Source organism: Bos mutus, chromosome 16 (assembly GCF_027580195.1).
Source record: "Bos mutus isolate GX-2022 chromosome 16, NWIPB_WYAK_1.1, whole genome shotgun sequence".
Classification (NCBI taxonomy): Eukaryota; Metazoa; Chordata; class Mammalia; order Artiodactyla; family Bovidae; genus Bos; species Bos mutus.
The window spans coordinates 21553267-21579863 of record NC_091632.1 but is presented as its reverse complement, the minus strand read 5'-3'; the positions used below and the strand labels follow the sequence as shown (position 1 = coordinate 21579863).

The following is a 26597-nucleotide window of genomic DNA, read 5'->3' as shown; positions in this document are numbered from 1 at the left end:
TAGATAACATAGTGAAAGTTCTTAGCATGGTACCTTATACCTGGGTTAAAAAAAGAAGCGGTAAATTGAGCGATTAATAATTAGTAGTAGCAGTACATTATTATATAAAAACCTCACATTCTTACTGAGTTGTCTAAATTATTTTTAATGAATTTCATTAGTTTTGTTTTGTTTTTTTTTTAATTTGAATTTACATATACCAAGTTGTGGGCTTCCCTGGTAACTCAGCTGGTAAAAAATCCACCTGCAATGCAGGAGACCTGGGTTTGATTCCTGCGTTGAGAAGTTCCCCTGGAGAAGGGATAGACTACCTACTCCAGTATTCTTGCCTGGAGGATCCCCATGGGCAGAGGAGCCTGGTGGGCTATAGTCCATGGATCACAAAGAGTCAGACATGGCAGAGCAACTAAGCAAAGCACATACTAAGTTCTGGAACTATGATAGATCACTGGATCAGGGACAGTTCTGTGAATACAAGTGCATTGGACTTATGGGCATTTTATAATTTTGTTATTTAATCTATTTATTTGTTTACTTTTTTTTGGCTGTGCCATGAGGCTTATACCTAGTCTCAGACGAGGGATTGAACCCACGCTCTTGGCAGTAAAAGCTCTGAGTCCTCACCCTTGGATCACCAGGGAATTCTGGCCATTTTAATCTTCTCAGAGAACTAGAAACAGTACTTAATTGTAGCAGTTTATTTAGATGACTGGCTTTAAGGAAACGGGGTTACTGAAGATACTATGATGGGTGTTATAAACTGTTTTATGGGGAAAATTCCAAGAGCCTTGAAGACTATTCATAGGGTCATTTCCAATGAAAGGTACATTTTTGCAAAGGTATTGTGACCTACACACTAATGTGAGGGGTGTATGTGGAGGAATGGCAGGACATAGGCTAGAGAGCTGTCAGGGGGAAGATGATTATGAGTTGCTTTAAAACAATTTTAGACCTGAATGTGGACATGATTTCTTTTAAAAGATTTTTATTTATTTATGTATTTATTTATTTAAGGCTGCCCTGGGTCTTCGTTTGCTGCACTTGCTCTGTCTCGTGGTGAGCAGGGGCTACTCTAGCCGCAGTGCAGGGGTTTCTCATTACAGTGGCGTCTGTTGTTGTGGAGCACAGGCGCTGGGGCACACAGGCTTCAGTAGTTGGGGCGCACGGGCTTAGTTGCCCTGAGGCTTGTGGGGTCTTCCCAGACCAGGGATCGAACCTGTGGTCCCCTGCATTGGCAGGTAGATTCTTAACCACTGGACCATCAGGGAAGTCCCGTAATTCCTTCCTTTATGTTAGTTATTTCAGATCCCCAGATTCCCAAGTGAGGTAAAATGAAATGAGAGAAACATTTAGAATCGCGAATTACAGCCATGTACTATATAAAAGGAGTTTGAAAATGTTATAATGCAATACCAAGTTAATAAAATCTCCAAGTTTCCTGCTTTCCTATACCTGTTACCTCCACTGTTTTTTCATGCCTAAGATGACATTCTTTCCTCTCCACTATTTTTGGCAGCTGGTGTGATGCTACAAATTTATTACCATAAGTATTTCTCTCATTTTAAATGCTAACAGGGAATTGCTTTCTTTTGTGTGAGGATTTACTTGTGTTTGTGTTGTACTAATATTTAGGAAACATGTACAGTCTATCCTGATTTTTTGGCTATATAGGTATACCCTTTATTGTTTTTGTTATTTTATGATTTTATAAAAAGTTTTTAAGAATCATTTTGATCTGTTTATTGTTTTTGAAGGGCATCTTAATGATTATGCAGGCTTCCTGATGGCTCAGTGGGTAAAGAATCTGCCTACAGTTCAGGAGACATAGGAGACAGGGGTTCAATCCCTGGGCCAGGATGATCCCCTGGAGAAGGAAATGGCAACAGTCTCCAGAAAATTCCATGGAGAGAGGAGCCTGGTGGGCTACAGTCCGTGGGGTCACAAAGAGTTGGACACAACTTAGTGTCAGAGGTTAATGATTATGCCCTAGACACTCTGCCTTATGGGTTCTGGATTAACTTTCAGTCACCTGTAATCTGGCAATGCTAATGTACTTTTTGTTTCTTCACCTTTAATATTGAAGCTTTCATAGAGTAGAGTAAGGTATGATAACTTTATAGAGAGAGGCTGTTGATTTGTGCTTTTGACCTGATTAATAATAAGCCAACAGTTTTATTTTGTGTTAGATACTATTCCAAACATCCTTCAGTTGTGAATCCTCATGGCAACCCTATGAGGTATATATTATTAGCTTCATTTTATAGCAAATCAAAGAGAGAGGCAGAATAGTTAAGTCCAAGGTCATACATAGAGTAGCAGAACCATGATTTGAACCCAGGAATCGGGCTTTAGAATCCATGTTTTTAACTATGTATCATATAGACTCTACCTCTATAGTTTTATTTTCCTATTTGCCTGAGATTGTAGGATTTTGCTTTTATTTTTGTTTTATTTACATTTATTATTATATGCTTACATAAAATATACATATTTTAAATATGAATATATAGTCTGAACAAACTGATCTCCTCAATCTCAAGCTGCCTCATGCATTTTTTTGTGTGTGAAATATAAGAAAGAGGGCAGGTTAATTTCTCAGAATGTTTACTAAGGGGAACAGTAGCGAAGATCATTTTTCTTCTATATTTGAAATTAATTTATTAATAAACTAAGGAACTAGGACTGACTAGTTGGTCTGCCACTCTTCTCTCAATTACAGCTGTTCTTTCTTCAGTTTTCCTCTTCAGTATTAGTACTTAAATACAGTATTTCCCAGGACTCTTGGGGATACTGAGACCCAGCTATTATGGTAAAAATAGTTCTGACCCACCTGAGCTAATCAGACAAGTGGAAAATGACTTGCCAGTTTTGGCAACTTAAGTAAAGAAAATTGGAGTTGCCTTTTCCTTATTGACTTTATATTGTTGTTACATAGACATATTCAGATGTTAGCTTCTGATACTAAGGAACATAGTTTTGCATGTACAAAATTCAAACCTTGGATAAGTTACTTTAAAAGGAAAATTCAGTGTGACTTTTAAAAACAGTAACAGATTACTGAAGGTTTCATATGTGGCCTGACATCTTTGAATTAACCATTTTTCTTCTTCTTAAACACATAGTCACCTGAAAGTGAGCAAGACTGGTTTACTCAAAAAGGGCACTCACAGTCTGAACTTTTTCTTTCATGTGACTTCACATTGTCTTTGAAAAGTCCCTCCTTGCAGAAAATCTTTGAGTCATGGTAGAATTTTGTTAGATAAATGACAAGATGTTTCTTTTTATTCTCAGTCTCTTTCATTGATCAGATTTCTTAATGTTTGTTCACCATTCCCTGATAGCATTTGAGGGAAGGGCTTTCTCTTAATTGTCCTGGTACAACTTTAGAGCAATACCAACACTCAGTAAATGTTAACTAGTAACGTATGAGATCCTGCTTATTACCAACATTTAATTTTTTTATTGAGGTGTAGTTGATTTATATTATATAATTTCAGGTGTACAACATTGTGGTTCTCAGTTTTTAAAGTTTATACTCCATGTATAAAATATTGACTATATTCCCCATGCTGTATGCTGCTGCTGCTGCTAAGTCACTTCAGTCGTGTCCAACTCTGTGTGACCCCATGGATGGCAGCCCACCAGGCTCCCTCGTCCCTGGGATTTTCCAGGCAAGAACACTGGAGTGGGTTGCCGTTATAGTATATCCAGTAGTTTATTTTATGCATAGTAGTTTGTACCTCTTAATCCCCGCACCCATCTTCTTCCCCTTCTCTGGTAACCACTAGTTTGTTCTCTAATATGTGAGTCTGTTTATTTTTTTTTTATATTCACTAGTTTGTTTGATTTTTTAAGATTCTACATGTAAGTGGTAACATACAATGTTTATCTTTCTCTTTCTGACTTACTTTACAAAGCATAGACTTTGTACAGTTCATTCATGTTGTTGTGAATGGCAGAATTTCATTCTTTTTTATGGCTGAATAGTATTCTAATATATGTGTGTGTGTGTTTATACTGCATCTTCTTTATCCATTCACTTGTTGATGGACACTTATTTAGGTTGCTTTCATATCTTGGCTATTATAAATAATGCTGCTATGAACATTGGGATGTATTTATCTTTTCAAACTAGTGTTTTTGCTCTGTTGGGATATATACCCAGGAGTGGGATTGCTGGATCCTGTGGTAGCTCTATTTTTAACTTTTTGAAGAACTGTGTTGTTTTCCACAGTGGCTGTACCAGTTTATATTCCCACCAGAAATGGGAATATAAATTCCCACATCCTCACCAGCCTTCATTATTTCAGGTCTTTCTAATGAGAGCCATTCTGACATATATTAGGTGATTTCTCATTGTGGTTTTGATTTGCATTTCTTTGACGATTAGCAGTGTTTGAGCCTCTTTTCATGTGCCTGTTGGCCAGCCATATCTCTTCTTTGGAAAAATGTCTATTCAAGTTTTATGTCTGTTTTTTAGGGGTTTTGTTTTGTTTTTGTTTTTTGTTTTGATATTGAGTTGTATGAGCTGTTTGTATATTTTGAAAATTAACCTCTTGTGGGTCACATCGTTTGCAAATATTTTCTCCCAGTTTGTATGTTGTCTTTTCATTCTGTTGATGGTTTCCCTTGCTGTGCAAAAGCTTTTAACACATTGTTGACCAGGGGATTTTTGCAGAAGCTAACGCCTGTAGCTGGTGAATATTGAAACACTCCAATAAGTGACATTTGGGTAACAAAAGATGTATTAATATGTCTCTGGTCAATAATGTGTTAAGTTTAATTAGATCCCATTTTACTTATTTTTGTTTCCTTTACCTTAGGAGGCACATTTAAAAAAATATTGCCATAATTTATGTCAAAGTGTTCTGCCTATGTTTTCTTCTAAGCATTTTCTGATTTCCAGTCTTACATTTAGGCCTTTAATCCATTTAGAGTTTATTTTTGTATGTGACTTGAGGAAATGTTCTAATTTTATTCTTCTGCATGTAGCTGTCCAATTTTTCCAGCACCTCTTGTTGGTTAATTGACCATAAGTGTGTGAGCTGGTTACTGGGCTCTCTATTCTGTTCCATTGATCTGTGTGACTATTTTTATGCCAATTCCATACTGTTTTGATTACTGTGGCTTTGTCATATAGTTGAAGTCAGGGTGCATGATACCTCCAGCTCTGTTCTTTCTCAAGATTGCTTTGGCTTTTCAGGGTGTTACATGTTTTTGTACAAATTTTTAAGTTATTTGTTCTAGTCTTGTGAAAAATGCCATTGGTGTTTTGATAGGGATTGCATTGTATCTGTAGCTTACCTTGAATTGTATGGTCATTTTAACAGTACTAATTCTTTCCATCTGTTTATGTCGTCTTCAGTTTCTTTAATCAGTTTTTTCAGTTTTCCAAGTACAAGTCTTTTACCTTCTTGGGTAGGCTTATTCCTAGGTATTTTATTCTTCTTGATGCAACTGTAAATGAAATTGTTTCCTTAATTTCACTTTCTTACAGTTCATTGTTAGTGTCTAGAAGTGCAACAGATTTCTTTATATTAATTTTGTGTCCTGCAACTTTATGGATTTCATTGATGGGCTCTAGTGGTTTTTTTGGTGGTTTCCTTAATGTTTTCTATGTATAATATCATGCATGTTACCTGCACAGTTTTACTTCTTCCTTTCCAATTTGGATTCTTTTCATTTCTTTTTCTTGTCTGATTGCTGCAGCTGGGACTTTGAATACTGAGTTGAATAAAAGTAATGAGAGGGCTTTTAGCTTTTCATTGTGTCTGATGTTAGATATGGGAAGGAATTATAGAAGTATAAGGGGGTATTTGGGTTAGACACTTAGGGAACAGCTGCCAATGATAATAAAGCTTAACTTTCATTCTTAATGATTTTGTTAATCTAGATGGGTGGAAACAGAAAAAGGCAAGAAATGATCTATCCAAAAGGTAGGAAGAGTCAGGAGACTGTGCAGAAGAAAGGTCAGCTAAGTGTACTTTAATGAAGAAAAGCATTAAAGAAAGATTTAATGAAGGCTTACTCTAACAGAGTAGTTCTCAGAGTGGTCTCCAGATTAGGAGCAGCATCATTACCTGAGAACTTATTAGAAGTACAAATTCTTATGTCCTGTCTCAGACCTGCTGAATCAGAAACTTTGAGCATAAGGTCCAGCAATCACTTTATAAATCTCTTAGTGATTTTGATGTGGGCTAAAGTTTGAAAGAATGCTGATGCAATATACTATTGAGAAATACTGCAGAGTTCAGGAAACATGAGGACTGAGAAAACGCTCTTAGATTGGGCAAAGTCATTGTTAACTCTTGAGAAATTTGTTACAGTGGTAAGGATGGACGCCTAATTGAAAGTTTAAAAGTGACAGGATAATGAGAAAGTGAACTCAGTACTTACATATTGTCTTTTTTATTTTTTATTTTATTTTATTTTTAAACTTTACATAATTGTATTAGTTTTGCCAAATATCAAAATGAATCTGCCACAGGTATACATGTGTTCCCCATCCTGAACCCTCCTCCCTCCTCCCTCCCCATACCATCCCTCTGGTACATATTGTCTTTTAACAGAATTTAGAGGAAAGGATTAGGGTGTATGCTTGAGGGAAATAGTGGGATCAAAGGAAATTTAGATTGGAAGAAATGAAGTACTTTTAAACCTAATGGAAAAGGATATTTATTTATTAGAAATTATTTTAGTGTGACTAGTGAAAGCTTTCTATGCAGAAAGCATTCTAACCTTAAAATATTTAATAATTGGCTTATTAGGACATTGATATATTTAGTAGTCATTCATTGTTGTAAAGGTATTATACATTGAGTAAAATTAAAATGTTACAATAAAAAACTGTAATATTAAATTGCCACCAGCACTGTTGACACTGTCCAAACTTTTTTTTATATATATGATACGCATTTTATGCATATACAGGTAATGAATTTAATTAGATTATGATCATGTGGTGTATACTGTTTTTCAGTTCAGTTCAGTTCAGTTGCTCAGTCGTGTCCGACTCTTTGTGACCCCATGCATTGCAGCACGCCAGGCCTCCCTGTCCGTCACCAACTCCCGGAGTTCACTCAGACTCACATCCATCAAGTCAGTGATGCCATCCAGCCATCTCATCCTCTGTTGTCCCCTTCTCCTCCTGCCCCCAATCCCTCCCAGCATCAGAGTCTTTTCCAATGAGTCAACTCTTCCCATGAGGTGGCCAAAGTACTGGAGTTTCAGCTTTAGCATCATTCCTTCCAAAGAAATCCCAGGGCTGATCTCCTTCACAATGGACTGGTTGGATCGCCTTGCAGTCCAAGGGACTCTCAAGAGTCTTCTCCAACACCACAGTTCAAAAGCATCAATTCTTCGGCACTCAGCCTTCTTCACAGTCCAGCTCTCACATCCATACATGACGACGGGAAAAACCATAGCCTTGACTAGATGGACCTTTGTTGGCAAAGTAATGTCTCTGCTTTTGAATATGCTATCTAGGTTGGTCATAACTTTCCTTCCAAGGAGTAAGCGTCTTTTAATTTCATGGCTGCAGTCACCATCTGCAGTGATTTTGGAGCCCAGAAAAATAAAGTCTGACACTGTTTCCACTGTTTCCCCATCTATTTCCCATGAAGTGATGGGACCGGATGCCATGATCTTCGTTTTCTGAATGTTGAGCTTTAAGCCAACTTTTTCACTCTCTTCTTTCACTTTCATCAAGAGACTTTTTAGCTCCTCTTCACTTTCTGCCATAAGGGTGGTGTCATGTCCATATCTGAGGTTATTGATATTTCTGCCGGCAATCTTGATTCCAGCTTGTGCTTCTTCCAGCCCAGCATTTCTCATGATGTACTCTGCATATAAGTTAAATAAGCAGGGTGACAATATACAGCCTTGACGTACTCCTATTTGGAACCAGTCTGTTGTCCCATGTCCAATTCTAACTGTTGCTTCCTGACCTGCATACAGATTTCTCAAGAGGCAGATCAGGTGATCTGGTATTCCCATCTCTTTCAGAATTTTCCATAGTTTATTGTGATCCACACAGTCAAAGGCTTTTGCATAGACAATAAAGCAGAAATAGATGTTTTTCTGGAACTCTCTTGCTTTTTCCATGATCCAGCAGATGTTGGCAATTTTGATCTCTGGTTCCTCTGCCTTTTCTAAAACCAGCTTGAACATCAGGAAGTTCAGGGTTCACGTATTGCTGAAGCCTGGCTTGGAGAATTTTGAGCATGACTTTACTAGCATGTGCTGCTGCTGCTAAGTCACTTCAGTCATGTCTGACTCTGTGCGACCCCATAGACTGCAGCCCACCAGGCTCCCCCGTCCCTGGGATTCTCCAGGCAAGAACACTGGAGTGGGTTGCCATTTCCTTCTCCAATGCAAGAAAGGAAAAGTGAAAGTGAAGTCGCTCAGTCATGTCTGACTCTTAGCCACCCCATGGACTGCAGCCTACCAGGCTCCTCCGTCCATAGGATTTTCCAGGCGAGAGTACTGGAGTGGGTTGCCATTGCCTTCTGAGATGAGTGCAATTGTGCAGTAGTTTGAGCATTCTTTGGCATTGCCTTTCTTTGGGATTGGAATGAAAACTGACCTTTTCCAGTCCTGTGGCCAATGCTGAGTTTTCCAAATTTGCTGGCATATTGAGTGCAGCACTTTCATGGCATCATCTTTCAGGATTTGAAATAGCTCAACTGGAATTCCATCACCTCCACTAGCTTTGTTCATAGTGATGCTTTCTAAGGCCCACTTGACTTCACATTCCAGGATGTCTGGCTCTAGGTCAGTGATCACATCATCGTAATTATCTGGGTCGTGAAGATCTTTTTTGTACAGTTCTTCTGTGTATTCTTGCCACCTCTTCTTAAATCACATTAATTGAAGTAATCATTATATATAATGAAAATACACTCATGTTAAGTGCACAGTCATGAATTTTGATGAACGTATACCTCTAACCACTGCCCTAGCTAAGGTATAGAACATTTCCAAATCCTAAAATAAGTTCACCCAGGCCTCTTTGTAGTCAGTCCTACCCCTACCTTACTTGTTTCTCTATGTCTCAGGCAATCATTATTCTGTTATCACAAAAGATTACTTTTGCTTGTTCCAGAACTTCATAAATGAAATAATACAGTACATACTCTTGTTGTGTCCAAATTCTTTTGATGTAATATTTTTAAAAATAATCCTTTGTTTCATGGATCAATAGTTTGTTCCTATTTATTGTTGAGAAGCACGAGCTGGAATCAAGATTGCTGGGAGAAATATCAATAACCTCAGATATGCAGATGATAACCACCCTTACAGCAGAAAGCAAAGAGGAACTAAAAAGCCTCTTGGTGAAGGTGAAAGAAGAGAGTGAAAAATCTGGCTTAAAAAACTAAGATCATGGCATCACTTCATGGCAAATAGATGGGGAAACAGTGACAGACTTTATTTTGGGGGGCTCCAAAATCACTGCAGATGGTAACTGCAGCCATGAAATTAAAATATGCTTGCTCCTTGGAAGAAAAGCTATGACCAACCTAGACAGCATGTTAAAAAGCAGAGGCATTACTTTGCCAACAAAGGTCCATCTAGTCAAAGCTGTGGTTTCTCCAGTAGTCATGTATGGATGTGAGAGTTGGACCATAAGGAAAGCTGAGTGTCGAAGAACTGATGCTTTTGAACTGTGTTTTTGGAGAGGACTCTTGAGAGTCCCTTGGACAGGAAGGAGGTCTAACCAGTCCATCCTAAAGGAAATCAGTCCTGAATATTCATTGGAAGAACTAATGCTAAGCTGAAACTCCAATACTTTGGCCACCTGCTGTGAAGAACTGACTCATTCGAAAAGACCCTGATGCTGGGAAAGATTGAATTCAGAAGAAGGGGATGACAGAGGATGAGATGGTTGGATGGCATCAGTGACTTGATGGACATGAGTTTGAGCAAGCTCTGGGAGTTGGTGATGGACAGGAAAGCCTGGCATGCTACAGTCTATGGGGTCTCAAAGAGTTGGACATGACTGAGCAACTGAACTGAACTGAATCCTAAAGTAAGTCAACCTTGGATACTCATTGGAGGGACTCAAGCTGAAGCTCCAATATTTTGGCCACCTGATGTGAAGAGCTGACTCTTTGGAAAAGACCCTAATACTGGGAAATACTGAAAGCAAAAGATGAGATGGTTAGATAGCATCACCAACTCAAATGGATATGAATTTGAGCAAACTCCATGGAGGACAGAGGAGACTGGCATGCTACAGTCCATGGGGTCACAAAGAGTTGGACACGACTTAGCTACTGAATAGCAACAGCAAGGTTCTGGAATTCTGATACAGTTGGATTTGAACCTCAGTCCTAGCATTTACTACCTTTGTGATCTTGGGCAAGTTTCCTAAAATCTCTGAGTCTTTGTTTCTTTGTAAAACTGAGAAAATAGTAGTTACTTCAGGTTGCTATGAAAGTTAAATTGAGAATAGTTTATGTAATCCAGTTCCTGTCCTAAAGTTATCCAGGCCTCCCTAGAGGCCCCTCCGGAGAAGGCAATGGCACCCCACTCCAGTACTCTTGCCTGGAAAACCCCATGGACGGAGGAGCTTGGTAGGCTGCGGTCCATGGGGTCGCTAAGAGTCGGGCACGACTCAGCGACTTCACTTTTCACTTTATGTAATCCACTTGCCATTCACCCTAGTCACTGATTATTAGTTGTCTTTCTTTATATAATTCACTTCAAGTTTTATTCTTTCATTCAGGGGTCTTTTTGCCTTTAAACTGTATTATATTTAAACAAACTCGTATAACCCCCTCTGGCATTCCTGAGACTTTGTTTTCAGCCTTTTTTTTTTTTTTTTTCCCCTCCATTGAATCCTCCTCTTGTTATTTATCCTGTTCCATCCCATAAAAAAAACATATATTCCATCTTAAAAACTTTTGACCCTCACTCTGTTGCCTCTCCTGCCTAGAAAAAGGTATCTAAACTCAGTTTTAGTCTCTGATCCTTTCCTATTTTCCATTAAAGTCAGTCCGTGGGCTGATGCTCCCACTTCACTGCCCACATTGTTCCTAACGAGATCCTCAGTGACTTCCACATACTGAATCCAGTAGTCAGTTCTCAGGCCTCATTTTACTTGCTGCATGAGCAACACTTACTGATTCTACTTTCTTTTCTTGAAGCTCTTTCTTCATTTGGCTTCCACTACACCACAAAACTTCAAGTTTCCCTCCTTTCTCTATGGTCATTAATTGTCTTTTTATTATTCCCTTGTCATTTCTTGCCTTGTGCTGATGACTCCCAAGATGGATTTCTGTGGTTACATATCTTTCCTTTAAATGTCAGATGCTTTAATAACTGCTAGTATACATTCACATGGATGTATAATGTCTTAAAGTTATCATCATCGTAAAAAACAATAGCAAGTGGTTTATATAACACCATGTGCCAAGCATTGTTGTCCAAAATGAACTCTTTACCCTATGCCTACTTTTATCTTTAACTAGTAAATGACAAATCCTCATGAATCATTTTTGATTCCTGCCTCTCTCTCTCTGTTTAAAATTTCACTCAGCAAACTCGGTCAAAGTCCAATCACATTTTATTCTCTCCATTGCTGCCTACTGGTTCAAGCCAGTAAATTCTTGACATAGTGGCTCAGTGGAACATGTTAAAATCTAGGTTAGGTCATGGAGCTTCTTTGCTCAAAATGTCCAAAGGTGTCCCCTCTCTCAGACTGACTAGGTCAAGTTGGATGACTGGTCATCCAGTGGTTCAGTGTCCTGAATGGCCCAAGATGACCTCGCTCAAATGTCTGAACTGTCAACTGGGGTGGATGTGATAGGTGGAAAAATGGAGTCTCCTCTTTCCAAGTCATCTGTCTCCTCTGCTTCATAACATTGTGAAGGCATTACAGAAGGGCAGGCCCAAATGCACAAGTGCTTGTCAGGCTTCCATTTGTGTCGCACTTCCTGAAGTATTGGCCAAAGTAAGTCACACGGCAAACCCCAAGGTCACTGCATGAAGAGAGTTCACAATGGTACAGATGCCAGGAGGTGTATGATTCATTGGGGGCCGTCAGGGTAACAGACTCTATAGGCCCTCTATGATTTGTATCAGATTTGTTAGATTATTTGATTATAATGCATCACCCCTGTCTTTAGACAAACAGGTAAATAATAAAGAAAAAAGGAACCTGACTAGATAAACTGATGTCTGGAAGTACAGGTTAAATAATGGTTCTTGGGTGGATAAGTCAGATTTGACTTTTTTTATATCTCTTAAATTTCGGAGACCACAGAAGTGGAAATTTCTAGATATACCATGATAATGTACAGATTATTTTATTCAGTTAAATCAGACAGTATCTTAATATTGTTGCTGGCTGAGTTAATTAAGGTGTCCATATCCCATGTTATACTCCAAATTGGGAAGTTGTACTTTACTTTTCCCTAACCTAAATTTATATGGTGTTTTACATCATATAAGGGACTGTTTACTATTTCTTTTTCCAACATAATATTAGTTTCCTGCTTACCTATCAAGGGATATAGTCACACCCTTATTTTCTTCAGGTCAGCTCTTTATACTTTGTATTGTCACGCTGTCCCCATGTCAGGTTATTTTTCTCTTAGCATTTCCAGTAAATTGGATTTGCTGTTACTTACACTGAAACTCATTTTAATTCTAATGTCTACTCAGATTTTTACTTTCATTTTCCTGTCTTTGGAGTTCTGTTACCCTTCTCTTAAAAGTGTATATAGGAACTCCCTCGTGGTCCAGTGATTAAGACTTGGCACTTTCACTGCCATCGACCCGGCTTCAGTCTCTGGTCTGGGAGACTGAGATACCACAAGCCACGTGTTATGTACAAGCATTGATATCTTGACCATTTGTATATTGTGATACTAGTTTTATTAAAAATTTCTTTCTTTTTATTTTTCCTTGTAGAAGGCATTTAGTTATTCATTTTAATGTGTTAAGTAGTGTATATCATCTTGTATTTTATTTCAGGAAGATAAAAGCATTGTTGCAAAGAATGTCTTTTTTCTTAAGCGTTGAATCCAGTAGTGTTGAAAACCACCATCCTGGCCTACATCATCCAATAGAATAAATAATCTCTAGTGCAGGAAATGTGTGAATGAATAACTTCATCATAGTGCTGTGAGTGCTGTTATAGAAGTGGGCATTAAGATTCATTGGGAATGCTTGGCCAAGCCAAGTCCCTCTTACAGGAGTTGCTGAGTCTTAAAATACAAAAAGGGATTAACCAGACAAAGAAGGAAGGGGAAAGGCATTTCAGGTTGAGTGAAAGCATGAATCAAGATGCAGTGGGGCAAAATAGCAGAGAACTAAAAGTAATTTTGGTTTTATTGGGTCCTAACATATATAGTTGGAAGCTATAGGACTTAACATGCTGTACCAATGAACTTGGGTTTTGTCATGAGGTGTTTTCTCCTAGTCTTTTCCACTAAAGTACAATTAAAGTCACAGGTGATTAAATACATGTTTTGGAAGTATGGAGCCAGAGTCTACATAGACCTCCTGCATGTTTGAGATTTCTCTTAATATTGATGTTTTATTGTTTAAAATTATGAATATGTCTTCTATTCTAGAATCAATTAATGTGCATTCTTAGCTTCAGTTTCCTAATTTTAAAATGAGAATAATAATAGCATTTACGTCTTAGGATTGTTGGGAAGAGTAGTAATACCTATAATGATATAATGACAATAATAACAGTTTTTGAGGGCTTATATAACAAGGAACAATCCTAGAGGTTTTATTTTTGTTACCTCATTTAATCCTCAAAACAGCTCAGTGAAGTGGGTACTTTTATTATCTCCTTACTGCTGATAAAATTAGGGCATAGAGAAGTAATTTTCCTAAAGTTACACAGCTAGTAAATAGCAGAGTGAGGTTTGAACCCAGGCAGTCTGAATATGATACTTAACTATGACATTTTATTTTCCCATTCTGTGAGATCAGTGTGTAAAGCATTTAGTATAGAATCTGCCACGTAATAATTTTAAATGTAAGCAGTTATTAGTATTTAATAATAATTACTCAATTTATTTTGCCCACATCTTTAAATTAAATTGGTGTCTGAAAGAAATTGTGCAAGTGGCTTGAGTTATTCCCAGCATGCCACTGAGTACAGTGCGATATCCAAGCCCATGCCTTTAACCACTACCTTCTACTGCTTCCTCTTTCCTGTTGGGCTGTCTCCACATTAGAATTTAAATCGCACCCCACTCCAGTACTGTTGCCCGGGAAATCCCATGGATGGAGGAGCCTGGTAGGCTGCAGTCCATGGGGTCGCTAAGAGTCAGAAATGACTGAGCGACTTCACTTTCACTTCCACTTTCATGCATTGGAGAAGGAAATGGCAACCCACTCCAGTGTTCTTGCCTGGAGAATCCCATGGATGGAGAAGCCTGGTAGGCTGCAGTCCATGAGGTCGCACAGAGTCAGACATGACTGAAGCGACTTAGCAGCAGCAGGAGCTATAATGTTTTGTTTATCATTGTCTACCTAGTCCTTAACATTGTTTAGTATAGAGAAATAACCAAATTATTATTCATTAGGACTTCATAGGTGCCGCTAGTGGTAAAGAACCTATCTGCCAGTGCAGGAGACCTAAGAGACACAGGTTCAATCCCTGGGTTGGGAAGATCCCTTGAAGAAGGGCATGGCAACCAATATTATTGCCTGGTGAATCCCATGGACAGAGGAGCTTGGTGGGTCACAAGTCCATAGGGTCGCAAAGAGTCAGACATGACTAAAGCAACTTAGCATGCATATGTTGTTCATTGAGTAACTGAAAATCTAAATACCTACCTTTTAGCTGGTCTCAGAATGTAAGCTTTTTTTGTACCTTCTGTAATTGTGGTTTAATTGCTTTACATGGTTTTCCTTCCATACGTAGTCCAGTTTGGACCAGCCATCTGCTCCTGAACCTTGGTACCACAAGAACCCTTCTGGGTAACTGATACCTGTTTGTCCTTTAGTGATCACTCAGCTTTCAGGCAGGGAGATTAGAATAACAGTTGGATACCAGACTAGAATTTTAGATATATACAAAACAGAATTTTAAAATGTGTAGTCTCAGAAACTAAATATAAAAAGGAAAAAAGCCATGATATCTTTCCTTTTGCCTTTGACATTGATCATTTTAAAGAGAAAATAATTTAACTTTCTTCAAGAGGGTTCTCTGTTATTGTGGGTTAACTCATATTTTCCTCCTCTCCTCTATCTAGAATGTCTTAAACCATTCTACCTTATGAGAAATTGGATGTTCTTGCAGATAGTCATTGTGGGAGAAAACGTTTCATTTAAGTCCCAGATGAGGACCGGAAACTTGAAATCAGAGGAGCATCTGAAATCAAGTAATATTAGGTAGGATAAAAATTACAAGGGATTTATACATGTTTGTATTCCTTTTAGAGATGTGTTAACGTATTCACATACTATGAACACTAGTAGAAGAATTAGAAGCTTTCTGAAGCATTTGCTATTGGCCGGGATGGGGGAGGGAATGCTAAGGGTTTTTTGTTTTAACTTACGCAGCCTCATAAGAACCTTGTGTGTTTACTTTGTCATGAGCATTTATATCTTACAGTCCAAAGAAAATTTTTAAACATTTAGTAACATAAATGTAAATTTTATGTTTGCATACATGGTCTCTGAATGTTTATGGCAAGCAGAGGGGTATGTGATTTATCTTGTGGGGGACTATCCTTTAGAATAAAAATTCCTGTTTTGAATTGCATATATAGCAGTTCATTTGAATACAGGGAGCCTCATTTCTTGCTTCTGTGTGTTAGCCTGCATACAGTCAGGCCTTCTAGATGCCTGTAGAAATAGGTATATGGTGATGTGCAAGAGAAGCCCTCTCAGCCACACAGTGAGCTGGTAACTCTTCTCACAGTAACTTGTATCAGTTTAAATGATAGTGTGAAGGTGCTTGGGGTCAGAGATGAGACTTTTAAATGTGAAGTGCTGGTTGTCCCTACAAGTGGATACCATGACAGAGGCACCTAGAGCCAGGCCATTCCAGAAGCCTTGCTTTGTTGTGTAATGCTTATGAGCTCTGGACCAGACTGCAGGGTGGAACCCAAACTGCCACTTCCCAGTTGTGTGATTTGGGGCAGGTTATTTAACTTTTTCCTCATCAGAAGAATGGGAATAGTATTGTTACTTACCTGATAGATTTCTTGTGAGAATTAAAGGTTTAATAATATATTGTAGCACATAAACAGCACCTGGCAAATAGTAAATGATCAACTGTATTATTATTTAAGCCATTGATTAATTCCTAGGAGATGAGCTTAGATGGCATTCTGTAATTCACACTTTGCTTGATGTGCTGTCATGTCTAGTTTTTAACTGTTTGTCTAAGCTGTGTGATCAAAACTAATGTTTGGAGAGGAGAAAAATGTGTTCACGATCCAACTTTAAACTGTATTTCTTTAAGTTTTATATAATCAAAACATGTTTGAGGAGAAACAAAAAATGCAATAATGTAAGCCCTTTGCAATTTTTACATATTACTCTCTTGTTTTTATTTTCTGTACATACTATAATGTGGTCATTACAACATTCAGGTTCTCTTTTGTTACTTAGCATTATGTGGTGATAGATGACCCAGGATTTTTTACCTCCACCTTGGAACATTGCCGTCTTCAACCTAGTATGTTGCTTCAGAAAGGATCCTATGTCAGTGACCCAGTTAACAAAAGTAATTTGGTGGTCACTGAAGTGTTCATGTCACAGGTTAACCCTCTCTCTTGGAGTTATCTCAGTGGACATGAATTTGAGCGAACTCCAGGCGATAGTGAAGGGCAGGGAAGCCTGGCATGCTGCAGTCCATGGGGTCACAAAGAGTCAGACAGGACTTAATGACTCAACAGCAACAACTTGGACTTATCACCTATGTTCTTTTATGGGACTTACCTGTTTTGTTTATTCCTGATAGCAACTCTGAAAGGGAGCTTGTATCCCTGCTTTATAGATGAGGAAGATGAGGTCTCTTAAAAAGAAACTCCAAGGTAACACTATTAATATAAACCCAGATTCAGACCTAAGTCTTTTTTCTTCTGTATCATTTTGTGTTACATAAAGTTGCCTTAGTATGATACACATTTTACCATTCATTAATTCAACAAAATTTTAGTGAACAGCTGTGACATACCAGGCATTATTCTGAGTGCTGGGGATATAGTCCTGAATACGTCTTCTCACGTTTTTTCGTTGTGTGTGATCCGTACTGTACTCATCACTTTTTCTCAGTTCTTTTGCCTTTCATTTTGTTATTATCCCATAGGTTCACCATTCTCCTCAGTTAATCTCCCTCTTACTTTTAGACACTGATTTGATCTCCTGCTTTATCTCTGAATTTGAGGCAATGTAGCAGTGAATTCTCTGGACATCTTTCCACCCTGCCCTACTCCCAGATTTTCCTAGCACAGTTCTTTCTAACACGACTTTCCTTCAATTTCATCCTCTTGAAAGCCAGTCTTGCTTCATGTCTTTCCATCTCTTCCAGAAGCATGCTGTGTCACTCTTGTTCTTTCCTATATCTTCCACCTGTTCATTCCCACTAGCTTCTTTTCTTTATTCTAAACATGCTCAAGTTTCTCCCATCGGAAAATAAGAAACTTTTACCCACGGCCCCCTTTTCTTTCTCTTCACAGCCCAGTGTCTTAAGAGTTGACTGAAACGTTTCCCTCTTATTTGTTCCTCATTCTCCCTACAATTTGACACTGTTTCTTTCTCTGACAAGGCAGTCATTAACACTTATTACACTAAATCCAACACACCCTCCAGTCCTTAGAGTACTTATCTACTGCCTGTGATATTGTTGACTACCCTTCCTGTTTATCCTCTTCTTTTGCCCTCATGTGCCTGTGAGTTTCTTCTTGGTGTTCTTCATTCTTTTATCTGCCTTTTAAGAATGAAGATAGGGAGCTTGCACCACCCTTCTGCCTTTCTGGGCAATTACAGTTACTCCCGTGGTTGTAACTGCCATCTGTGTGCTGATCACTCCAGCATTGTGTCCATCGTCTTGATGTCTCCCCTGTGCTTGACACTCATCTCTTCTTAAGTGTCTGCTTGCTCACCCCTACTTAGTCACATACCCAGATGTGCAAGGCAAGAATTTGAGAATGATTTTAGATGGTTTCCTCTGCTTTATCTTCTGCTGATTTTACTTCCAAGTATTTCTTGAATCTAGGTGTTTCCATCCATTCATGCCTCCATTTCCATCCATTCATTTCCTTCACTTCCTTACCTCCAGTCTTGCCCTTTTAAACCCCATCTTCCATGCATCTTGTTGTAATCATTTAAAAAGGCAATTCTGACAATGCTGTACCCCTCCTTAAAACCCAGCATAGATTTCCTAGTAGTTAAAAGACAGAACCTGAGCTCCTTAACATGTCATGCACGGCCTCACAGTCTGCAGTCTGCTGAGATTCTCCAGCTCATCTGTAGCTTCCCACCCTGCATTTGATGCATCAGTCTCCCTCCTTCACTGGCTTAGCTTTGTTTTTCTTTTGTGATATTTTCTCTGCCTGGAAGAGTAATTCCTTCTCAAGCTTTGAGATTCCTAAACCAGAATTGGCCCTTTATAAAACTAGGTACACATGTTCAAATCATATAGATTATTGAATGAATGTTGTAATACAGAGCAGTGGAGTGTCAGGAGATTTGAAAATTTGTGCCAGACTGTGAAGTGCCATAGAGAGAGAAAGCAAGTTAGTATTTTTATTATCTCTTACTGAGAAGCTCCTTTAGGAGCAGCATTTCCCTAGATGTTATTTTTCAATGTGAAATTCAACAGTAGAGCAGCACGATTTATTTTTTTCTGATGCTAAAGCTGAAACTCCAGTACTTTGGCCACCTCATGCAAAGAGTTGACTCACTGGAACAGACCCTGATGCTGGGAGGAATTGGGGGCAGGAGAAGGGGACGACAGAGGATGAGATGGCTGGATGGCATCACCGACTCGATGGACATGAGTTTGAGTGAACTCCGGAAGTTGATGATGGACAGGGAGGCCTGGCGTGCTGCGATTCATGGGGTCGAAAAGAGTCGGACACGACTGAGCAACTGAAATGAACTGAATACCGTGAGACTTGGTATTACCTTAAAGATCTCAGGAATGTCCGTGAGATTTGATGTTACCTTAAAGGTCTCAGGAATGTGTGTGTGTGTGTGTGTGCACGCGCGCATCTGCGTTTGTAAGCACATACTCGCCTTCTAGTGTCTACTCTCTGACCTGTTATTTAACACAAATAATTATCATCAGGTCATTATGTTTATGGTCATAACTGATGGCTACTCATATCCTGAATACTCCTTAGTACTTTATGGAAATAAGTAAATTATCTTGAAATAAGACGTGCTGTGGCTTTTATTAAATTTCAAAAAAAAAAAAAAAAAGTGTTGCCTCCCAAAACAAGAGACTAATTCACCTCTCCTCAACTGTGAGATCAGAGGACATTGGCTTATATATTCCTGTGTTCTTCTCATAGATGGAAGGGGGTTGGTCCAGGTAAAAGGAATCCTCCACTGTATTTGCCCCTTACTTGGAAATACCTTGTATATTTTTAAGCCATGAATATAATGTGTGATTTTGAGAGATTATTCTGTATTCATTACCTTGCATTGTTGTATCAGTGGTATGTATAATCAAGCTATTTGTTAAAGAAGATTACCATTAACTAGTTTTTTCCTCTAGTGACATTATAAAAAAAATTACTGTAAAATGTTTAATTTTTGAAAGCCCCAGTTCCTTGGGCTTTTATTATCAAACATTCCTTTCCCCTCTTCCCCCCCTTTACAGTCTTGTATAAGAGAGGAACTGTGATGCAGTGGTTAGGAGTTAGCCTCTGGAATCAGTGTGTTGAAATGCTACCTCTGCTACTTGCTAACTTGATGACCTTGGGCATGTTACTTAACCTCTATCTTCTTATGTTTCTTCAGCTATAAAGTGGGAGCAATAATAGTACATAGTGAGGGTTAAATGATTACTTTATGGCAAACCCTTACTTTAGAACAATGTGGCAATAATAAGCGCTAAATATAGTGCTAGCTGTTTTAGTGTACCTAGTGCATTAGAATGTGTTAAATGTATTTATAGATCTTGATGCTCACCCATCTCCAAGAGTATTGTTTCAGATGCTTGGCTTTAAACATATTTGGTTATCACTGAATGTTTCAGATTTTGTTCAGCCTTTAAATGGCTTTTTCTTTTCTCTTGTTTGATAGAGGTGCTTAATTTTTATTATTTACAAACAGACAATATATTTAGTATTTTGAAAGCTTTATATTTTAAATAATGCTGTTTTATTATTGAAGGCATGATGATTTTAATTCTCGGATTCTTCGTTCATTCTTTTTGTTAATTCCTTCGGCTTAAAGTAAGAATAAAAAAGAATTCATGTGGCCACACCTTCTAGAAGCCAAGAGGAAATTTTTGAAAACTAGTTTATATAAGCATTTATATAAGCATTTTATATCTCTTTATATAAGCATTGTAGTATTAATCTTTCATAATACTGATCTTTAACAAAACCAATAGGTCGTTGAGGTACAATATTTTCTCTTTATAAAAAAAGTAAAATAATCAAGTAGCCAATTTTGTGCTAATCTTTGTGAAAGCAGTTGGTTTAAGATCACATATCTGTTGATTTCTTATATATTATACCCCATCTAAAAAAACTTATTTTCAAACAGTCTTCTTTGTGACATTATGATGTCAACAAATAAAAATCTTTATTCTGAGGAGACTATTATTGATGATTCCTCATGGGAAAACTGTTTGGTTTGGGGATTTATACATATCGACTTCTTGTTTTTGATCAAATACTCCCTGGAGCAGGAGAGCCAAACCTTTTCTGTGAAGGGGCCGATAGTAACTGTTTTAGGCTTGATGAGACATGTAGTCTTTATCTTAACTACTCACCTCTGCTCTTGTAGCAGAAAGCAACCATAGATGATACCTAAATGACTAGGCAAGACTGTTCCAATAAAATGTATTTACAAAAGTTGATCCATTGTGAAAGAGGAAATTTTACCCACGGTCTGACCACTGCACAAGAATATGAATTTTACTTCTTGTGGTCTTTCTGGTAGAAATCTCAGGTATTTATTTCCTAATATGAACTGATCTTTTTTTTGGTTTGTTTTTCATTTTTTGTGAACTGATCTTCAATTTAGACTAGTTGACTTAAATGTTAAGGTTTAATCAACAGAGCACGAAACTGAACCTAGTTTAAGTCTGTGTTAGCTTTTTATGTCATAGAATTTTTAACTCCAACTTGAAATAAAAATAACTTGAACTTCAGAGTCAGAAAGAACTAAGTTCGTACTTAATTGTACCTAGTTGTTTTGTGATAATGGACAGATTATTTCCACATTTCAGAGTTTCAGTTTCCTTGTTTATGGGATGGGAATCATAGTGGCTGTCTCCCATGGTTTTATTTTCTGTTTAACTCTCTTTACCATTTCAGTTGATCAGAGTTATTAACACGTGTCTCTTTCAGAACCTAGGAGAGAACTGTGCTCAAAGGTGAGCATCTCTTCCCTAGTCATTCTTGAGGTATCAAAACTCTTGAAATTTCAAAATGCTTGGACATTCACGTCAGATAGTTTTTATGACATTTTTGCAGTTTTGTTTGTGTTTAGATTTTTAGTTTTATATTTCTTGGACAGGTTATATAAAAATGGTATATAAAAATATATAGTGAAATTTTGATCTTTATCAGTGGAAGCCTGTTCCAGAATCTGTTAGAATTATAGTTTTTTTCTTCCTGATGGCCTATCAGAGAAGCAGATTATTTGGAAATAGTTCCTGTTATATGCTCAATATAATCTTCATTTGACTGGAAATTGGTATCCTCATTAGGCAGATCTTAGGATACCAAAATGGTATTTGTTCATCTTTACGAGCAAATCTTGTTCGGAATGAGAAAACAATCTATAAACACATGGTTCTCAGTGTATCTTGTATATACTAGAGTATGTGTTTTTAGGTAAGATACGGATTCAGTTCAGTTCAGTCACTCAGTCATGTCCGATTCTTTGTGACCCCATGAACCACAGCACGCCAGGCCTCCCTGTCCGTCACCAACTCCTGGAGTCTACCCAAACCCATGTCTGTCGAGTTGGTGATGACATCCAACCATCTCATCCTCTGTCATCCCCTTGTCCTCCTGCCCTCAATCTTTCCCAGCATCAGGGTCTTTTCAAATGAGTCAGCTCTTTGCATCAGGTGGCCAAATATTGGAGTTTCAGCTTCAAAAATCAGTCCTACCAATGAACACCCAGGACTGATCTCCTTTAGGATGGACTGGTCAGATCTCCAAGATATGGATACATTGTAAAATATATCCTTAGTAACTTGGCTACTCAGAGTGAAAGGTTACTGAATCCAATGAAGATGCACAAGTAGGGCTGGTTGTCTCAGGTTCATAAGTTTTAGTACTCTAATTAGGTTCGGGTGAGGGCAGGAGGGTGTGACACTGGTAGGTTAAGAGGTGAGGTATTTCTAAATATGATCTTAGGTTTTAAGGACATAAATCAACTACTGTGTGAAGTTTTGTTTTGTTTTTTTAATGGCAAAAGTTTAGCACTCAAAGCAAACAGTAAAACTATGCTGAATGGATAATGGAATTTGATGTGATGTTATCTTTTAGGATTAGTATAGCTGTGTATTGGTATTCCCTGGTGGCTCAGAGGTTAAAACGTCTGCCTGCAATGCGGGAGACCTGGGTTCTATCCCTGGGTCGGGAAGATCCCCTGGAGAAGGAAATGGCAACCCACTCCAGTCTTCTTGCCTGGAGAATCCCATGGACGGAGGAGCCTGGTGGGCTACAGTCCACAGGATCGCAGAGAGTCAGACGCGACTGAGTGACTTCACTTCACTTCATAGCTGCGTATTTGATATTGTTCATTTATAGTGATAGTTCTTATGTGGCTTGTGGTTTTTGTAGGATCCTATTATGCTTCTGTTATATTTGAAAGCTTAATTTTTAAAAACTTTTTAAAAGCTAAGAAAAAAGATTAATGTTATATTTTGATGAAACTAAAATTCACAGTTGATATTAAATAATAAAAATTTACAGTAAAAATTTTAGAGTCTCTGTTCTCTAGCTTTTATGTCAGATTTTGTTTTTAAACATGGAAATCTCTTAACTTTATATTCTTACCTTTTTATAGTATATGACTGTAATTTAGCCTGTTTTCTTTCTTCACTTAAAAAATATTTGTTGAATGCCGACTGTGTAGGGATAGGAGTTGTGATGGTGTGCATTAAAATCTGTGATGTGTACTATGAAGAAAAAATACAAGTGCTTTAAGAACATAAAACAAGAATATCTTTCATGTATGTAGGGTTCAAGGGCTTCCCTGGTGGCTCAGATGGTAAAGAATCTTCCTGCAATGCAGGAGGCCCAGGTTCAATCCCTAGTTTGAAAAGCTCCCCTGGAGAAAGGAATGACACCCCACTCCAATATTCTTGCCTGGAGAATTCCTTGGACAGAGGAGCCTGGCAGGCTACAGTCCATGAGGTCACAAAGAGTCGGACATGACTGAGTGACTAACACACACACACACACACACACATGTAGGGTTTTAGTAAAGCTTCCTTGAGAAGTAATGTCTGACTGAGACAAAGGATGAGTAATTAAGTAGACAAAGTGGGGAAGAGGTATTTCTAGCAAAGGGACTCTTCTTTACAAAGGCTTTGAGTGTGAAGGGAGCCAAACACATTGGGGAATCTAGAAAGAAGTCCAGGGACTGGAGCAAAAGGATCAAGGAGAGAACAGAATGATGATAGAAGTAGAGTACAGAGGCTCTCTTCAGAGTGCACAGGGCTTTGTAGACCACTTTACTAAAGATCTTGATTTTCACCCTAAAAGCAGTGGGATGTCATTAAAAGATTTTAAGAGGGCAGTTGATGAGGTCAGATTTGCATGTTTTAAAGATCCCTCTGATAGCAATAGAGCAAGCAGAATGAAAGGAGACAAGAGTGAAGTGGAGAAAAAAATGTGGTGGCTTTGCAATAGTCCAGGCAATGGATGGTTATAACTTGAATGATAGTGACTGAAAAAGAAGTAAAGGGAGAATTACAGATTCAGGATGTATTTAGTAGGTAGAATTCTTTGGCATTGATAGGTTATCCGGGATTTGAGAGAATGTTGTCGTGGATGACTTCCAGGTGTCTGCTTTTCACAACTGGGAAGCCATGATGCATTTAGTAATGTACAAAACTCTAGAAAGAAAAACCGGAGATGAGGGTGGAGGTGGATCATGAGTTTGTTTCTTGAATACAGTCAATTCTTGAAGAATTTGGGAAGAGAGAAAAGAAGCAGCGGTTAGAGGAGAATATGGGATAGAAGATTTTAAAGTCTGTGAAAGTGTAGGGCATGTTTAAATATTCTGTGAGAAGCATCCAACAGAGGGAAGTTTTTAAATTGTTGAAAGAGGGGGGAGGTGGTCATTAAAGGATCAGAAGTTTTTACAAAGACTAGAAAGAGCATACCTAAGTGGAATTACTGGTCTTAAACAAGATATACGCTTCCTCTAGTGTTTTAACAAGAGTAAGAAAGAAGAGGGTTCTGTGAATATAGTAAGCCTTTATTTAGTAAGGGCGTTGTTTTCCCTGAGGTATGGAACTGTCCTTTGCTGAAAAGAATTGAGACTCGGGAAGAGGGCAGAAATCAGCTTGAGGAGGATGGAGATTTAAAATAGTTAAAGTGGCTAGTGAATTGAGAAACACAGAATTTCCTGGCCTCATTGACAGAAAAATTTTAATTTAATAAATGTCACTTAAATGTTATCTTTAAATGTATTAGATTTGGGAGTAAACAGTAAGAAAGTGAACCCTACTTGGTAGAAGAGTTCATGATGACCCTGTGAACGTCTAAGCAATGACATCCGTTTGCTAAGATCTTACTATTCTGGATGTTAAAGCAGGGTCACTGTTTGCAGTGCCACAAATAGAGCTGCTATACATTCTTTTTTTTTAATTTGCATTCTTGTCATACAATTTTACTTAACTTTTAGTGTTACTTACGTTGGGTAGGCCTAGTTTGTTTCTAATTGATGTTCTTTTTCCCTTTTTTAGGCAGGCAGAAGTCCTGAAGGCTGACATGACAGGTACTGTCTGACTCATTTGTTTTTCACAACTTATTTTATACTGTTAAATTAAGAGAAGTGTGTCATCTTATTATACTACTTGTGGTATTGTCCTGGTTGCCAAAAGGTTTTTTAAATATTTATTGTTTTTATACTTTGAATTTTTACCTAGATGGCTCATCAAAATTTTTTATAATCTGTGCTACACTGACTTGAATATTGCCTAGTTTAATGCATATAATCATTTAAATTTGACATACTATAGCGATTTAAGAGATACAGAAAAAATGATTCATCTACCATATAAACACAAGTACCGACATTAGGTTTATATCTTCCTGTTTATAATTCCCCAAACCTAAATAGTAAATAAGCCTTCAGAGAAAAATATTTTCAGGAAAACTCTCGCAAATTGAAAGTCCTTTAAGTTGAGCTACCTTGCCACTTTTCTTTTCTCTCTTACCTTTTTGTTTTCTATAATAGCCAAGGTGTTTTTGAAAGAATAATTGGACTTAGCTGCAAAAAGGAGCAAATGACTTGAACTCAAAATTAGGAAACACATGGCGGCGACCATGTAGCGGTTAAAACGCTCTCTTACAGCACAGCAGCAGCATGCTTTCTGTGTAACTGTGCTGAAATGTTTGCACAACAGCAGCATGCTCTCTGTGTAACTGTGCTGAAATGTTTGCACAGCAGCAGCATGCTTTCCTTGTGACTGCTGAGATGTTTTTAAAAATACAGGTGCTAGTGGATCTCATTCTAATTTTTGAAGATTTTAGTTCTGCAGTGAAACCCACAACGAGGGTAAAACTTGTTGTAAACCGCATACCTGCTAAAATTTACAACCAAGAGGAAATGGGCTATTTGGATGTGTTTTTCTCAATTTCCAGAGTTGCAGGCTAATATTCTAAGAATTTGAGTAATCTCACTGTCATCTTGTTCAAGGGGAAAAAAAGCCCGAATCACTTTTTCTTAGTTTACAGTTCTTCCTGTTATTAATGTAGCTGTCATTATCCTCCATACTGTGGCTACCAGGATCAGCTCTGCGCTCTGCTCTGTTATGCCTCTTTGTGTTGGCATTGTAATCTGCATTGTGCAATAAAAGTTGTATATGGAGCAGTCTCAGGCAGTCTATATACCTTTTGCTGCTGCTGCTGCTGCTAAGTCGCTTCAGTTGTGTCTGACTCTGTGCGACCCCATAGATGGCAGCCCACCAGGCTCCGCCGTCCCCTGGGATTCTCTAGGCAAGAACACTGTTAACATTTTCTTAACTCTTGAACACCCTCAGTAAGAAGGCTTAGGGTTTGACTTTTGTAGGGTACATCTGTTGTACCCAGAAGGTGACTGACTTGTCCCTAAGATATTAAGTCTTCTCATTCAAATGCTAGTCTCTCTGATTGGTCAGAGTTAATGATACCTTAAAATCCTTTCCCTGCAGCCGATGAGTTGAAGCAGGGTTGAATAAATCTATATATCTATTTATTTAGTCA

General features: G+C 38.1%; 1 protein-coding gene across 6 annotated transcripts in view; it reads left to right on the top strand.

The window, feature by feature from the left end:
* Positions 1 to 26597, top strand: part of SMG7 (SMG7 nonsense mediated mRNA decay factor) — an 84786-nt gene that overhangs the window by 18814 nt on the left and 39375 nt on the right. For 5 of the 6 annotated variants that reach the window (XM_070384817.1, XM_070384821.1, XM_070384820.1 and 2 more), the window contains exons 2-3: positions 15225 to 15363; positions 25097 to 25128. In XM_070384817.1, coding sequence (XP_070240918.1) covers positions 15248 to 15363; positions 25097 to 25128 — 148 coding nt within the window. In that variant the 5' untranslated portion in view covers positions 15225 to 15247. The remainder of the gene's footprint in view (positions 1 to 15224; positions 15364 to 25096; positions 25129 to 26597) is intronic. The other variant, XM_070384818.1, reaches the window with a different exon arrangement.